Source organism: Perognathus longimembris, chromosome 4 (assembly GCF_023159225.1).
Source record: "Perognathus longimembris pacificus isolate PPM17 chromosome 4, ASM2315922v1, whole genome shotgun sequence".
Taxonomy (NCBI): domain Eukaryota; kingdom Metazoa; phylum Chordata; class Mammalia; order Rodentia; family Heteromyidae; genus Perognathus; species Perognathus longimembris.
The window spans coordinates 56,590,144-56,607,268 of NC_063164.1; the positions used below are offsets into that span (position 1 = coordinate 56,590,144).

At 39.0% G+C, this 17,125-nt stretch overlaps 1 protein-coding gene across 2 annotated transcripts in view; it reads left to right on the forward strand.

The window, feature by feature from the left end:
- Window positions 1-1,666: 1,666 nt before the first annotated feature.
- Galnt3 (polypeptide N-acetylgalactosaminyltransferase 3) overlaps window positions 1,667-17,125 on the forward strand; it is a 35,658-nt gene continuing 20,199 nt past the window's right edge. The window contains exons 1-3 of one of the 2 annotated variants that reach the window (XM_048345304.1): window positions 1,667-2,224; window positions 4,148-4,219; window positions 14,731-15,354. In XM_048345304.1, the coding sequence (XP_048201261.1) occupies window positions 14,840-15,354 (515 nt within the window). In that variant the 5' untranslated portion in view covers window positions 1,667-2,224; window positions 4,148-4,219; window positions 14,731-14,839. The remainder of the gene's footprint in view (window positions 2,225-4,147; window positions 4,220-14,730; window positions 15,355-17,125) is intronic. The other variant, XM_048345305.1, reaches the window with a different exon arrangement.

The window sequence follows — 17,125 nt, forward strand, 5'->3', positions numbered from 1 at the left end:
CTGACTGCATTGTGATGCTGACAGCCAATTTGTTGGCAACACCTGGTCATCTTTATGTTTTTGTTCTGTTGCCTTCACATGCAACACTTCGTTCCTATTTGTCTTTCTGTAGGTCTGCTCTAGCCCTCCTTTTCTGTTGTTATTTGATGTCACTGCTGTCACTGCATCTCAGTTCCTGGACTCCAGATTGGTGCTCTATTTCTATCTGCTTTGTCCTGGTTGTCAGTAAAAATTGTTGCTCTTCACCTGTGAGCAGCTTCAAAATTCTGACAATCTTTGGCTGACAATCTTTGGCTCTGCCTCATTCAGGGATGAGTGGCACATGGTAAAGGGAGGCAGATTTCAGTGTCCAGTTAGGATTTCTCCCAAATTCCTTAAAGTTCAATAACAACTTCCATTAAAAACAAACAGTAAAATCAAAAGTTGCAAACTGAAAAGAAAATGTTTTCAGTTCTGGGTCTAAAAATAAGCAATACTATAGGAGTATGGCTTTCTGTGTGTGTGTGTGTGTGTGTGTGTGTGTGTGTGTGTGTGTGCTTACATATGTGTGAATACCTACAAACACAGACACATGGCCACTTCCTGGAAATTTTTTAAAGAGGTGAGCAGAGCAAGTAGAACTAGCTTAAAAATTGCTCATATTAAAATGCCACAAACACACAAAGGTTCCTGGACACATTAAAAATAAGCATAACATGTAAAACAGAATTACCTAGGTAAGGTTTTAAAACTAATTGTATGTGCTGAAGTGTAAAATAGTACTGTGGATGCTAAAACCAAGTAATGTACTACTCCAAGTAATGTACTACTGAAATAAATACCTGTTGTTATACTAATGAGTGCTTATGCCTTTCTTTTAGGTGACACATAAAAGTAGTACATCAGTAAACAAGCACCCACATTGTCAAAATGTAGGTGGAAAGACACAGATAATCTTTGCAGACAAACTTGTCACCATATAATTAAACAGGCCGTCCCCCAAAAGTCTTCTTAACTGATTTGTCATTTGCATCTCTACGCACTTTTGAGCTTAAAAACCAAATCAACAAATTCATAGAAATGTATAAAGACAGTGTTGAGTCCTGATTTGGGGTTGGGCAGTGTCACAGCTGCAAAAAGAAGGCTGAAATGGAAAGCTGTAATATCATAGAGGGAAAGATGTTTAAAATTATCTTAAATACAGTGGCGAATCCTATCATGTTCTTAAGTGTCTCCTGTTCTCACCTTCCAGAATAGATGCTGGGCTTTTAAACAAATCGACAGTACAAGCAAACCCTCTCCAGGAAACCACAATCTCTTTCCAAACAAGGACAGCGGGTGTTCTCCCTATTGTGGCTGCCTTTCGATAATAATCCAGGAAAGAAGAGCACTCCCCAATTTGGGTGTGCTCTATCAACTACCAGCCCTACTTGGGAAGAGGGAAGCTCCTCTTTGGACGTAAGGCGCCCCTACCAGAGCTGGCTCTTATAGAAACGGAAACCGCTAGCCTTGCCGATGTGAGGCAAATGATGAAATCAAGACTTACAAGGGAAGGAAGCCACCAACCTAACTAGTGACAGAAGCTGCTGAACCCTGCGGAGGAAACCACACGAGCCAGCAGTTGCTGTCCTCACGAAGCGGTCCTGGGGACAGGGCACTCTTTTCTTTCTGACAACCCCAAGAGAACAGGAAGAAGTGTTGGGGGGAAGATCTAGATCTGTTTCTCCGAGGACCCAGACTGTGTTCCGGGTAGACTTGGTGATCCTTGCCAGCAGGTCAGGGCGGACTTCCTCGCGGGCACACGGGCTGTTAGGCAGGAGTCGCGCGGTGACCAGCAGCGCCGTGCACTGCGGAGAGCAGGGCCGCGCGGCCATAGCGCTCAGCCGGGACGGCGCTTCGACCCCGTGCGCGCGCGCAGGCGCGCGGTCGCCGCGGCTCACCTGAAGCGCTCAGGTAGGACTTGGGCGGGGCCGGAGGCTGGCGCGCAGGCGCGGGACGGGGGCCTCGCCCCTGCCGACGTCGCCGCAGCAGCTCACCTGGGAAACTCCTAGAGGAAGCGGAGTCTCAGTTCGGCCTCTCCTGGCAACGCAGGAGGCCCAACGGGAAGGCAGGAGGCGGCGGCGGAGGAGGAGCTCCACTAAGCCCGCAACTGTAGCGACAGCAACCGGAGTCGCCAGCCGCCACCTGCACCTGGCGCCCGGCCCACGTCCAAGCGTCCGGCCGCCCTGCCCTGCCCACCTGTCCGGTAAGTCGGCGGGCCAGCGCCCAGGTCCCGGACCCGGGAGGGGGAGTCCGGAGCCTCTGTGCAGCGTCCGAGGGGGCGGCGGGACGGCCGCCGGGCTTCACGTGTTGGGCACCGCGCTGCGATCCGGCGGCCGGTTGGAGGTCTCGAGAGCGGGGGTTTCAGTTGCTCTCCTCGGGAGACGGCGAAAGGGGCCCCGGGTGAGGGGGAGGTGAGCACACAGGTCACCCCTCTCTCCTGGGGTGTCCCCTGATTGTCTTAGTGGAGAGGCTCCATCCCTAAGATCCCGATCGGGGCGCCTGCTCTGGTGGCCCGAGCACGTCTCAGGGCGGTGGCGGAGGGTGGTGGTCTTAGAGTGGGGAAGCTGGACCATGGGGCCGGGGCAGAGGACGGGGGTGGCCGCCTTTGCATTTGGGCTTCGCAGGTTGCTCGTCTCCTCCCGCCCGGGTGCCCGACGGGCCAAACCCGCGACTGGGAAGGGCAAACCTCTGCCAGGCAACTTTCCCAGCCGGACCCCAGACAGTCCAAGGCTGGAAACCGCGGTGGCCGGAGCCACTGAAATGGTTTCCTACTGGTTTTGGAGAGGGCTCTCGGGTCGGGAGGCGGCCACCCCACTTTCTCTCTTTGTACACTTTTTCCGGGTGCACGCCCCCAGCCACAGCTGCGCCCACTTTCCAGTGTGATTGGGAAGAGTTGGGCTCCAGGCAGGAGGAAGTCCAGCTGCCACGCACCACCCGCACGGCGCCTCCGCAGAGGACCTGTTGACTTAAGGACCAGTGTGCCGCGCCTATGGTTTGACTGTGGCATATGACTCAAAGGTTCAAAAGAAACACACACACACACACACACACACACACACACACACACACACTCTTTTATTTTTTTTTCAGGATCCTGCCACGTCTGAACCTGGGTGTGCCAGGCCCAAATTCTTCTCCTGCCTAATTAGACTTTTCTAAAGCATGAGAATTGAGGCTAGACTTAGAGAATTGGCGCTCTTCTTAGACTTTTATTTCCCTCTTTCAAAATCATCAAAGAACTATTTTCTGGTTTTGGAAACCCATCAAGTTACCCGTTTTTCTGATTTTAAAAAAAAACATGTTAATATTACTTAACGTGTTAAATCAATATAAATTGCAACTGGAGTTACACTACATAATGAAAATATTTAAACACAAATTCTATTGTTGAAGGTCACAAAACTACTACCACATTTAAATTGGAAAATTTCTGGCTCTGAGGGGTGTATGTGGAATCTGTGCTTTTATTATGTAATTTTTCTTCCAGTTTGTGGCTAACATACATGAGATTCAGTCCTCACCCTACAATTTTCTTTAAATTTAACTTTTACTATTAATAAACTGGAAGCTACCATGCATATTAAACATTCTGAGCAGTTGTACCAAGCCTCTTTCTACTTAGATTATTTTAAGCAACAGTTTACATAAAAATTCTAATAAATACTAATTCCAATTCAATCTTTCCTAATTTCTAAAACATTTTAAATTGTACATTTAACTTAACACGGCTTAAACAATACCTATGGTCTTAAGAAAATGTAGCTACAATTAAAAATAATAATTTCAAAACAACCACAGTTTAACTAGACATCATTAAATTCAAACAGGATTTTTCTGCTTTTCTCAAGAGTCTTACCTAGCATTACTAGCCCTCTTAACCATTAAATATTGTCTTAAAATTAGAGTGTTGTTCCCACAGTTTTGAATACTGGTCTTCATTTGTTATTGGACAAGTGTTGTCTGATTATCTTTACTCTTACTTTCAGGGAGAATTGTAAGTTGTTCTAATAGATTGAATTATCAGTAGGCCTCGATTTCTATCTGTAAAATAGGGGGAAATATGATTTCCTGCATTGTGGTAGTGAGGACTTAAAAAAGGACATTTTCTGCTCCCCTCTTGCTGTAGATAACCAACCAATCCATCCCAGTTATGACACTGAAGCTGAGAGGGGTCCTCCGCCTTCAGTTTGCTCTACAAGTTAGTGTGAAAGATAGCATTATTATTCTAATGCCTTATTTCTGGACGCCTGCATCACTGTGTTTCTCTACCCACATTCTCACTTATCATAAGATGTTTATCTTTATCCTTTCATGTATTTTGTAAGGCCTTAGTAATTATAGAATGGTCCATTGTTCTCTGTCCAGCCCTGATTTACCCTAACTCCTACTTGTCCAAGTGATGCCTGGTTCTGTGGAGACTAAGGCAATCATATTTTTCCTGGGGTAGTAGATCACATGGACATTAAAGAACATGCCACATGCCTTGAGATTTTTAATCCTTTATGGGTTTTTCAGAGCCACAATTATTTTTTGATCCAATTCGGGCAACATTATTTAGTTTTCTCATCTTTTATTACATTGGCTTAAAATACATTTTTTAAGGCATTGCCCCAGTGTTTCCCATCCAATTCTAGCAGTCTAGATTTGGGGTTTCAAAAAATGTTTTGGGTTGGGAATGTGGCAGTAGAGTGCTTGCCTAGCATGCATGAAGCCCTGGGTTCGATTCCTCAGCACCACATAAACAGTAAAGGCTAGAAGTGGTGCTGTGGCTCATGTGGTAGAGTGCTAGCCTTGAGCAAAAGGAAGCCAGACACAATGCTCAGGTCCTGAGTTCAAGTCCCAGAACTGGCAAAAAAAAAAGTTTTTAAAACTTATATTTTAAAAAGAATATTTACCCTGAAATTCTCAGTCCACAAAAAAAATTCTATGCCTTAACACTATGCACTAGAGTGTATGCATGTAAATATGAAACAAGTTTCACAAAATAATATGTAACCTTACAACATGGATGTGATTTTATTGTAAAGATTTGATCTCAATGCACTAGTTTGACTTCATGCCAACTAATAAACTAGATCCCACAATGTAGAAATGGTGCTCATTTTTTATACAACTAGCTCATCTTCTCTTCCATATGTGCTTACATACACACACAAAAAACAAACTAGTTTTTCACAAAATCATATTGAAATCCTAATTAAGCATTTATTGGAAGGCTTGAGGCTCTAAGAACTTGGTGCTAGATTAAACCTCTCAAACATGAGAGCCACATGAAATCTCATTGTACATTATTGTATTTTAAATGGGCTGTCAGCATGCTATAGTGCATTATGGGACAGAAAAGTCTAGAAATGTTTTGTGAGAGGATTTTTTATGATAAGGCTTGAAAGGAGAAATAATTATCACACCCACATCTATTTTTATTCTCAGTTTTATGGTTGAGTTATCCTTCTGAGTAAAGACTGAAACAATTATTGGAGAAAGCATAACCCAGTCCATTATATTTAATATTCTCTTACTATTTTATATTTTTCATCGTTATTGTAAAATATGTAAGAGATGAATTATAGGAATTATTCCCCCAATACCCCTTAGATTAAGAAATGATATTAGGGGCTGGAGATATAGCCTAGTGGCAAGAGTGCCTGCCTCGGATACACGAGGCCCTAGGTTCGATTCCCCAGCACCACATATACAGAAAACGGCCAGAAGCGGCGCTGTGGCTCAAGCGGCAGAGTGTTAGCCTTGAGCGGGAAGAAGACAGGGACAGTGCTCAGGCCCTGAGTCCAAGGCCCAGGACTGGCCAAAAAAAAAAAAAAAAAAAAAAAAAGAAATGATATTAGATCACTCAGTAACTTGTAGGAATTTAATCTTGGAAGCCCTGATTGGACAATTAAGCTTTCCATGGAAGTTGCGAATTTCAACCTCCTTGGACATTGTCAGTGGAAGGAATTTTTATCCTAAAGAAAATATTTCATATTTGCTATCTTGGAACTGATTAATACCTGAATCATCTTCAGATATATTTAGCCCTCTGATACATAAAGTACAAAATTGCTTATCTCTTATGGATCTGTCTAAAAGCTGAACAAAAAAGAAAATCCGTGTTCTCAATTACCTGTCCAATTATGAATCTGGTTAGTATAATAACAGTGTTATATAATTTGGGTAATTTTAGTATAATTGATGTACTGCCAATGGCCACATTGAATTCAAATCAACTCTAGCAATGGAATGAGACAAAAGTACATTAATATATGGTGAAGAAAAGACAAGTAGGAATAAGTTCCAGATCATTAATGACTATTGACAAATAGATGAAACTTCCTTGAGTCATCATTCTCTGAATTGGGCTCCAGTGTCTGGTATTAGAGCATTTCTCCGAGCATATTTTTTTCCTGTTCCTGTTTGACTTTCAAGCTGTCCACAGTAACTTACTTATCTGTTTGCCTGCCTGCTGGGCATCTTTCAGTTGGCATAATAACTGAAGATTAATATGTGTACAAACCTGGACCCTCATTACCTCACAAACTTCCACTTTCTCTATCCTGTCTATAGATATTAGTACATTTACCATGTCTTATCCACAATTCCAAAATCAGCTTCTGAAGCCCAATAACACTTGCATGACTCATTTGTTAGCAAAACATGAATGAACTGTCAGGAGGCTATCATATATCATCCCACTTGGTGGCATGTCTCACACTGCAGAAATAGTACTGAGTGTGATTATGTAATATCTCCCCAGGCCCCAAAGAGGTACAGTGTTATATTGGGCATATGAACTGTGTCATCTCCATGAAATCTAAAACTTTCCAAATTTTGATGCATTCAGCTCCAGTGATATGGAGAGAGTAGACCACTACCCAGGTGTCATGCCAGAAATTCAGAGGTCCTTTTCACTGTTAGCCTCCACAGTAACTCTGATCTGAAAATTTCTGTCCCTATAAAATTCCTATGTTGAAATCTAGTATCCAGTGTGTGAGTACCAAGAGGTGACAGCCTGTGGGAACTGACTATGAGGTTATCATGAGGCTTCTGCCCTCATAAAACATAAAAGGATTTATTAGCTTTTTTTTTCTTTCTTTTGTCCTTCTACCACCATCTGTAGGAGGTGCCAGCTATTAATAATGAATGGGCCTGCACAAAGCATTGAGTCAACCAATGCCTTGACCTAGGACTTCCCAGCCTCCAGACTGTTTGTTTGTTTATTACTCAGTCTAAAGTGTTTTGGTATAGCCATTCCAAGCAGACTAACACAGAACCTATCAGAACACTGAGTCTGCTTAACATTTTACACCTTTTTCTACCACCGCCACCACCACAAATTCCTCTACCATTCATTCTCCCTAATCCAAGGTCTTGAGAGCTTCCTATCTGGTATTTCCCCACTGCTGAGAGGGCCTTCCTTTTGTCTTTTAGCTCCACAACACCTAATAGTTCTCAAAACTCAATTTCCCTCATAGGAAATTGACCCCGTACCTAGACATTCACAATCGCCTCAGCTAGGCAAGATGAGTTGTGTATATATCAAACATTTTATATGTGTCATGTAAATATAGTCTGCTTCAGCACCTGTTTGGGTGTACATGTGTGCATATATATGTATACGCACATATTTGATAGATTATTTGTAAGGCATACAACAATTTTCTTCAAATCTAATGTGAGATAGGAATGAGAAAAGTTAGAGTGCATATGCCTATCATGAACTGAGCCTTGGATTGATCACAAGAGCTAAAAATAAATGAATGAATAAATAAAAGTCCCACACAGGGAAAGGCTTTTTGGAAATGACCTAAGACCCTTCGTTTTACTGTACTTAAGTCTGTTTAGTGTGAACTGCTATTGTTTTATCTCATTGTTCTGAATTCCATGCTAGTTGGAGGCCTTTTGGTTCATTTTCAAGATCTGGATCTAAAAGTGAAAAAGTTAACTTTGTGATCAAAATATCAGTCAGGTTAGGACACTGTGAGGAGCAGTTCTTGCTGATAACTTGACTTTTGTTAGACTAAACTAAAACAAAACAAATACAAAATAAGGCAAATAGCTGTGTTTTTCGTCTAAATTCCTGACCAATCCTTGGCCAAGTTGTTTCAGTTTTGCCTTCTAAGTAAATATTTTCTATATCCATATATTTTCCCGATCAGATTGCCTTGATGTGTGTGTGTGTGTGTGTGTGTGTGTGTGTGTGTGTGTGTGTGTGTGTGTGTGTTATGTTACTAGGACTTAAATTCAGGGCATAATACTCTCACAGCTTTTTTGCTCTACCTCTTGAGCCATACCTTCATTCTAGCATTTTGTTGGTTAACTAAAGATGGTGATTCCTGGACTTTTCTGTGCAGGGTGATTTTTGAACTGGGCTGATGGGTGTGAACCAGCTAGGCCCAGCTTCTTGCTTTGACTTTCACAATGACCTTCATCTATCTGAATTATTTCTGACTTCTTGCATTATACCCAGTGTGATATTTTTCAAAATAATACTGGTCATGATAATCCCTGCTGAAAGCCAGCCACACCCATAGGATAAGGCTCCCCTCTTTACATGGCCTAAGGGCTTGGCATGAGTCAGCCACTGCCAAGTAAACCAACCTGATCATTACTGGGCTGTGGCTTTACCAGTCTTTTTAAATTTTATGGCCATGTTCCTCTTGCCTCTAGGTCTTTGCTTAGTGCCATCATTCTCCCTACCTGTAATATGCTCTGCCCTCCCTTGTAGTTCACATTAAACCCTTCCAATTCCTAGTTCAGCTCCCATTTATTTAGTGCTGCAATAACTGGAATTTGTCATCAGTCTCTCCCCACTGTTCCCAGGCCCAACTATGGATGTGAATGAAAATTATAACCTAAAGATATAAGTACTTGTATACATTAGCCTTTAAAATTAAGGGGAGCAGACTTTAATATATAGATAATAGGTTTGGTTTATTTATATAGGGTTTGGTTATCCGGAGATATTTTATTATTATAGTGCATATTTATTGTCCAAATAGGTATTGGTCTTTATTATTTTACTGTTGTTGCTTTTATGTCAGTCTAACCAGACTTTAAGTAAAAGCTGCCCTCTTTTGTGTACTGAGCACTTTTGTGTCAGGTGGATTTTAAGCAATTTGAATGAATTAATTCAGACAGGGTGCATACTATTGTTTTTGTTTTACAGATAAGAATATTGAGAGATTAAGTAATTTGATTTTATCTGCAAGGTTAATGAAATCACAGAGCCAAGATTCAAATCCAAGCAAGTCTAATTAATAATATTGTGCTTCTATTCCACTTACATATGAATAAAATTAAATAGGATTATTAAAAGATGTGCAACAACAAAATTTCATCACTCTTGGTCCCTTTCTTCGATCCTCCCAGTATTACTGGCTACAAGCCACAACTTTCATCTCTTAGATGTAATATGCTGTACTGCTGTATCTCAGTCTATCAATATTTGACATTGTCTATTGACTTCCTATGATGACTGTTGTATTCTAATGATTATTCTACTATTGAGGCTGGCCTTTCAAAAGTGAAGAAGATTACATGATGAGTTTTCCCTTCACTGTTGTGCCCTAGTACCCAGTTTCCCTTCTGGGACAGAGAGTATTTCATGGCTAGTCCTTTTCAACAAGTACTTTTCAACAAGTGCTGTACTGCTGTGTCTTAATCTATCAGTATTTGACATTGTCTATTAGCTTTTCTCACATGTAGCCCTTTCTTTTGTCACCACTTACATGCCAAAATAATGCTCATATTCTTTTTGCATTGTAGATTTATTATGGTTACATAAATATCATTCACTAAATAGCTAAACAAGCACATTATTATAGATAATACTTATCTGTTATTTTAACACATATTTGTTGATGGTTTTTTTTTCTTTTAAAGACTTTTCCAATTTTTAATACATCCCAATGGGCAGTTTTAGAAATACCAAACAAATTGCCCATTTTACCCTCAGGTTTCCAATGTCCACCAGCATGGATCAGACAAAGATAGACCTCCATTGGCCCATCCTACAGAATAGGCATATACCCATCTGAATCCTTAGGGCTGGATGAACTGCCTTTGTGTGGTTTTGTTTTTTTTTTTTTTTTTTATGAGAACCATCTTGTTATGTCATCCATAAATGGTCTACAGTGCTTGAGCTCAAGTGATCTCATATAGCTGAGAATGAAGGAACAGGTTACTATGTCAAAGTTAGACATTTTGTTATTATTGACTCATTCAAGAGAAACAATTTGCCTAACTCTTCCATATATTAATTGCAGTATAATTTCTGTGTACTCTAACATCTCCTTTTACCTTCTATAATGTATCAGATTTATTGGTCCCTTCACATGACTCCAGTTTGGACTGTTGCTCTGTTCCATGGCTTCTGCTGGCGATTTTCCTTTGCTGTCACCTCTTACTGAGTTCCTATTCCTCAGTATATGACTTTTTTGTATTTATTTACTCCTGCATGTGGGTGTGATGCATCCTGAGAAATGGCTTATGGAATATAGAAATTTGGATTATTGCATGTATGAAAATCTTAACCCTACCTGTGCACATTTTTTTCTAATAAGTACTCTATTATTGAGGCTGGCATTTTCAAAAGTGAAGAAGAGTATATGATGAGTCTTCCCTTCACTGTTGTGCCCTGACACCCAGTTTCCCTTCCAGGACAAAGAGTACTTCATGAGCTAGTCCTTTTTAACAAGGCAAGAATGTATCCTTAATATACACTATATCCTTGTAACCTCTCCAGCCTCCAAGTCAGTTATTTGCTAAGTTTGGCAAACTCTGCTCACAAATCTACTTTGCAAGCGTTCATCTCTCCTTTACTTATTTCTTACCTCCATAGTCCCTTTATTGCCTGCTATCTACCCACATCCTCAAAGTCCTTATCCAGCACAGCTTTCATGAATTATGCTTGTAACTTTTAGTTTTAGTTAGGTCATCACCTTGCTTAACATCCATCAAGCCAATAATCCTTTTGCCTAAAGGATTATGTGTAAATCCCACAGGATTAGGTACCCCTCCCTTCCCTCTTTGGAGGTTGGCATGGAGCACATCTGTAATAGGCTACAATGTATGTGGAAATGTATGAGCAGGTTCCTGATGCCCTGATCAAGGTTGGATGTTGGAAGAATTAAATTTTAGATGAAGATTTGTTTGTTTCCAAAGTATATGTATGTAATGAAGAAAAGCTCTTCATTCCTTAGCCATAAAAAGTGGGTAATTCAAGAATACAGAGGTCGTTGGAGAAGTATGAAGATATTTAGTGCCTCAAACTATTTTAGACACAATTGCTGAGTATGACAAAAATAATTTTGTTATAACTTATTTGTGAGGTATTCAGTTTTATCATTTTATTCTTAAAGAGGTAATAGAGAAGGTAGAAGTGTAGGGAAATTTTGAATGTTAAAACTGAAGTCTTTAAGCTTCTGTTTTTATATGATGCCGGGATTTTGAACTCAGGCCCTTGTGCTCTATTTTGCTAGCTTGCTCAGCTGCTACTCTACCACATGATCTATGCCTCCAGCTTGGCTTTTTGCTACTTATTGTAGACATCATGACTCCTGGACTTTCCTATTTATGGATGGCTTCAAACCTTGAACCTTTGAGCTCCTGAGTAGTTGGGATTAAAGACATGAACTACTGGTGCCTGGCTGCCTTTTGGTATTTTTAGAGCAGGTTTTGGCAAATTATAGCCCATGGATCCATACCCAGCTCACTGCCTATTTCCTAAAAAGAAAAAAAATAGCATATATTAATTGGAGAAAGATGTTTCAATGTGCTATTTCCATATATCTGTAGAATGTTCAGCTATCAAATTTATCCCTTCTATTACTCTTTCTTATCCACCCTTACTCAAACCCATACCCATACACTTTTACAGTTTTAGTGGGTTTCCTTGTGCTATTTGTTAAAATACTGGTACTGGGGCCTTGAACTCAGGGTATCATTTCTTGCTTAGAGCATTAGCACTTTTGCTAATACCTCTACTTCTGGCATTTTTCTTGTTAACTGAAAATAAGAGTCACATTTGCCTGCTATGGCTGGCTTCAAACCTCAATCTTCAGGTTAAAACCTCCTGAATAGCTAGGCTTGTAGTCATGAGCCACTGGCAACTGTAAGTGCCTATTTTTGTAAACAAAGTTCAATTAGAATACAGCTATATTAATTAAATTATATTATCTGTGTCCTACTTAGTATAGGTATAGAATTAAATCATTGTATTAGAGACCAACCATAGAGCCAGCATAGGGGAAAGAGTTGCAGACTGACTCTTTCTAGAAAGTTTGAAGTTGAGAGGTAGAAATACAGTTGTGGTAGATAGGTTAATGTAAACTAGTCACTAAGCAAACAGTCTCACTCCTTAGTTCCCTCACTTCCCCAACTGTTAATATTTTTGAAACTTCAGTGAAATAATGAGTGAAGAGAAATGGACTTCTACTTATGAATCTGAGTGTATATATTGAATGTGTTTTGTTTCCATCCCCCACCTGCAGTTTGTAAGAAAGGCCCAGGCCAACATTCTTTTCTCTAATGTACTGGGAAGCACATTAGTGAAAGGCACCTTCTGTGAAGACATCTTGTAGGTCATTGAGATTGGCTTCCTGATTTCAGTAGAGATAATGGGATTACATAGTTGGGGAGGCCAAATACAAGTAAGCACTTAAAGAAAACATAGGTACTTCCTCTGTAATGGAAAGGAGGGACACGGAGCCTATCAGAAAGCATTGGCCTACTGGTGTTTCTGGTATGAGATAATGTCTTTGACTGACTCGTCTCCTCATGACACCTAATGAATGAAATAAGCAGTACTACAGTATTACTTACCTACATAAGAGCAAAAATTCCAGCTCTAAAAGCAAAAAAAAATTATTTCTTTACTTGTTATAGACAAGTCACAGTCTCACCCAGTTTTCAGACTTGCGTGAGTTCACAGATCCATAGCTCTTCCCCAAATGAGCCAGCACTTTAGAGACTGCACTTTATAGGAAAGGAAGTACTCAGACCTTCATATGCGTTCCTAGGATTCCCAAATATCACAGTGGCAATTTACAGTGGTCAAGTAAGAAAGCTGGACTCACAATGGGCTCAGGTGATCTGAAAATCAACCCTGTGCTTGTGTCTCCAGTTTCTTAATGGACAATTGGAAAGGACAGGCTAGATAACTAGGGGAAAAAAGTCTCTACAGTGTCTCTCAAGTGAGGATCCTGTGAGGGTACAGCTAAGCAGAAGACGTTAAGCTCTCTCCTCCCCTCAAGACCATAAATCAGAGGTATTATTTTCAGTTGAAGTAAAACTTGTTATATTTATAATATCCCCATTTATTTCACCTGTTTGGCCTGTGCAAAAGTTGGGCGCATCTTGGAAAATGACTATGGTCTATCATAAACTTAATCATTGAGGGCTTTCACATGTGGTTGGCTGAGCTAGATGTTAATGGTATTTTCACTCAAAGTACACAGACCCTGGCAGTTGATAGGTAGCTACTGACTTGGCTAATGCCTTTTCCTTCTTGCCGGTTTACAAGTACTACCAGAAGCAATCTGTTTTCTCTACCAGAGGCCATTTTTTTGTGTGTTTATTCCATACTGAAAGAATATAGAACAGTCCAATTGGAAATAGTATAAAGAGCTAAGTTCTGCCTGTTCATTCAGCTTCAGATTTCCCACCAAATGCCAAGGGACCATTCTAAAACTTGAAAGTTTCTTATTTTTAATTGAATGGTAACTTTGGAAGAGAAGCTGAATAAAATGTCAAAGATAATATTCACTGATATAAATGACAAGTCCTTCAAAGTTTGTTTAGGCATCAAGGATAGTATGCATTTCTCTTCCTTTTTTTTCCTTTCAAATTATTTGGCTATGGTTTGTGATTTTGTGAGACTCTTTAACATATCTTCATTAACATCATGATAAAAAAAAAAAAGTCAGCCTGTCTTTTATTTGGGTTGTCATCTATGTCAGTATTTTTTTTCTGTTCTTTTGTTTGTGGTGTTCATGTAAGTGTTTTGACCTAGAGAAAGTTCATGTAAAGCTGATGCATTTTCTTTTTGCTATTAGATTTTGTATTTGTGTGAGCAATTGAAAAGAGTTGATAGGTGTCAGTGAATTAAATATTCTTTATTTTCTTACCGAGTAAGTACATTCTGTCAGGATTCCAGGTACTAACTACCATGTGAGCATATCTGGGAGAATACTGGACATTTGTTGGGAAAAGTTCCTTTATTATTGTACTTTGGTTAGCTGGAGTAGTATTCCATAGGTTAAGGGCAAACTACATGAGAACGTCACTGCATATGGATAGTTGGCAATGCATGTTAGTACATCTTTGCTTCCTCTGAAGCCCTCCTTTTTATAACCCGCTGAATGAAGTTCTTTGACTCTCCAGTTATCAAGATAAAATACTCTTTTATTAATCTTGAAATATATTTGTTAAAATGTATTTTATGCATATCATATAGTAAGTATCACCAGAGTTAACAAAAATATGGTGTTTTTTTTTGACCAGAGAGAAATACTTAATATTTTGTAATCCCAATAGGTTGTAGCTAATTATAACAATTATTTTCTTCCAGAATTGTAATTTCCTTGAGGGAAACAAGAGTTAATCATAAGACTGCATTTTTGATAGCTTCTGTTCAGTTGTTGCTTAAATGAATGTATTTTACTATGCCTGCAGGAAAGAATAGCTACTAATACCATTTATCATTTCTATTTGTAGGTATTGCCATTTAAAGAAAACTTCTTGCCAGCCAATCTATGATAAAATATATAAATAACAGAGGAAATCATAACTGTTATATATCAAATAGCAAGCATTTAATGTCCGAATGGCTCACCTAAGGCGATTAGTAAGATTGCATATTAAAAGACATTACCATAAAAAGTTCTGGAGGCTTGGTGCAGTAATTTTTTTCTTTATAGTAGTCTTAATTTTAATGCAAAGAGAAGTAAGTGTCCAGTATTCCCAGGAGGAATCAAGGATGGAAAGAAACATAAAAAACAAAAACAAGGTGTTTGACTTAATGTTAGAAGCTGTAAACAATATTAAAGATGCCATGCCAAAAATGCAAATAGGAGCACCTGTCAGGCAAAACATTGATGTCGGCCAGAGACCCTGTCTGCAAGGATATTACACAGCAGCAGAGTTGAAACCAGCTCTTGACCGCCCACCTCAGGATCCAAATGCCCCTGGTGCTTCTGGCAAACCATACAAGACAACTAATTTAAGTGCTGAAGAGCAAAAGGAGAAGGAACGTGGGGAAAGAAAACACTGCTTTAATGCTTTTGCAAGTGACAGGATTTCTTTACACCGAGATCTTGGACCTGACACTCGACCTCCTGAGTATGTTAAAGAATATTCCTTGTTTACTGTTTATCAATAGGATTTTTCAGGGAAGAAGCATTAATTAAGCAAATGGCTTGTTCTTTAACCACTCTGAGGCTAAGAAACAAAAAACTCAGCAAATACCATTTAATCTGTAATCTGTCCTGGTTGCTTCATATAGATTATGGCTAAATGTCCATATCTCTACTTGGCGAAGCAATTCTGGCATTTAAAGTTATCTCTTGGCAATTATAAAACTGAATTTCTAGATGTGATATATACAAACAAGAAAATCCTTTATTCATAAATGCTATAATTTCCTCATCTATTTAGGAGGAAATATTGGACAGTCTTTATGGAAAATGTAGAAGGTGGAAGCTATTTTTATTCCTTTGTATTGCTACAGAATAGAAATATAAAAGAATGTGACAAGATTTTGGAACTACTAGATATTTTATGGGTTTATAAACTACTTCACAGACATTGTGATTTTGTCAATGCATAATTACCTTTCAGAATGCCCTATGTTCTGTAAGCTTTCTTTCAAGGGAGAATGTTGTTGAATGTTGACATTACGGTTCCCACTATTATTCCTCAGAGTTTTTCTGATTAAATCTGTAGAACTGCCTCCCTTTAGCTATCAAGAGACCAATATTCCTTATTATTGAGTCACTTTCTTTCATGTTTGTATCAAACCTACTGTATTTGACTAATATTTTCCTTTGGGTTTGCTGATACCATCTCTGTCTTTAATCATTTTGTTATCTATAAAGTGTTGTTTAAATGCTGCGTTTGAATTGCAAAGGGTAAAATGAATTCTAGCACACTTTAGCCATCAGGATAGGCACACAATTGGCAAACAAAATGCCAAAATGCTTATCTGATCACAGCAGATTAATTTGGTAGTCAACCTGCAGATAAGAACTTTTGTGAATTGACTGCTTTACTCAGGCATGATTGTGAGTACCAACTCAAGGTATATAGTCAGTGTGGAAGTTGTATAGATTAAAATTCTGTAACTTTAATCTGTGTGCTCCAAGATTAAAGTTACACATTATTTTTAAGTGGCTGTATAAAAGAAGCAAGTGAATGAATATATATTTATATATTCAGCTGGAATACAGTCTGTATAGTATATATGTAATTTATTATATAATATAGATCTTAGTTGTTTTATCAGAGGACAATGTAGTTTCTTTATTACATTAATATATTCAAATGTAATGCTATACATAACTCATTTGGGGTGAGGTCCTAAATGAAAATAAATTTACCAGTAATCATAACTTTTGTTCTTTGAAATAACAATACCTTTCAGCTCATAATGAGCTGTAATATTTTTCAATACTGTAAATTATGAGTAAATGAAAATCAGCAAAGTATTTTAACAGCATTTTTTGGTCACATGTTTTGGTTAGAGTTACAACTAAGTACATTAACAACCTTTTCTGGTTAGAGTTAAAGATTTATGTATTTACTTATTTCTGAGTAGTGTTTGTGAAAAAGGAATTGAAGGGTTGGTTCTTATTCTGAGTATAATCTATGTCAATGAGCTGGTTTCTGAAACATTGTTCATTTTCTCCATGCTCATTAGACACAAAGATCTAGTTTCTATAGAGACAAGTGATCATGTGATGAATAGTTTGAGCAAGTTTCTACATGTTAAATTTTGTGAATGGTTTGATTAGAAATCACCTTTCACTTTAGCAACTTATTTTAATTGCACTGTTTTCAGTGACATGAAATGATTTTATAGCATAACTTCAACATTTTCATTGTTTAAGGCTGA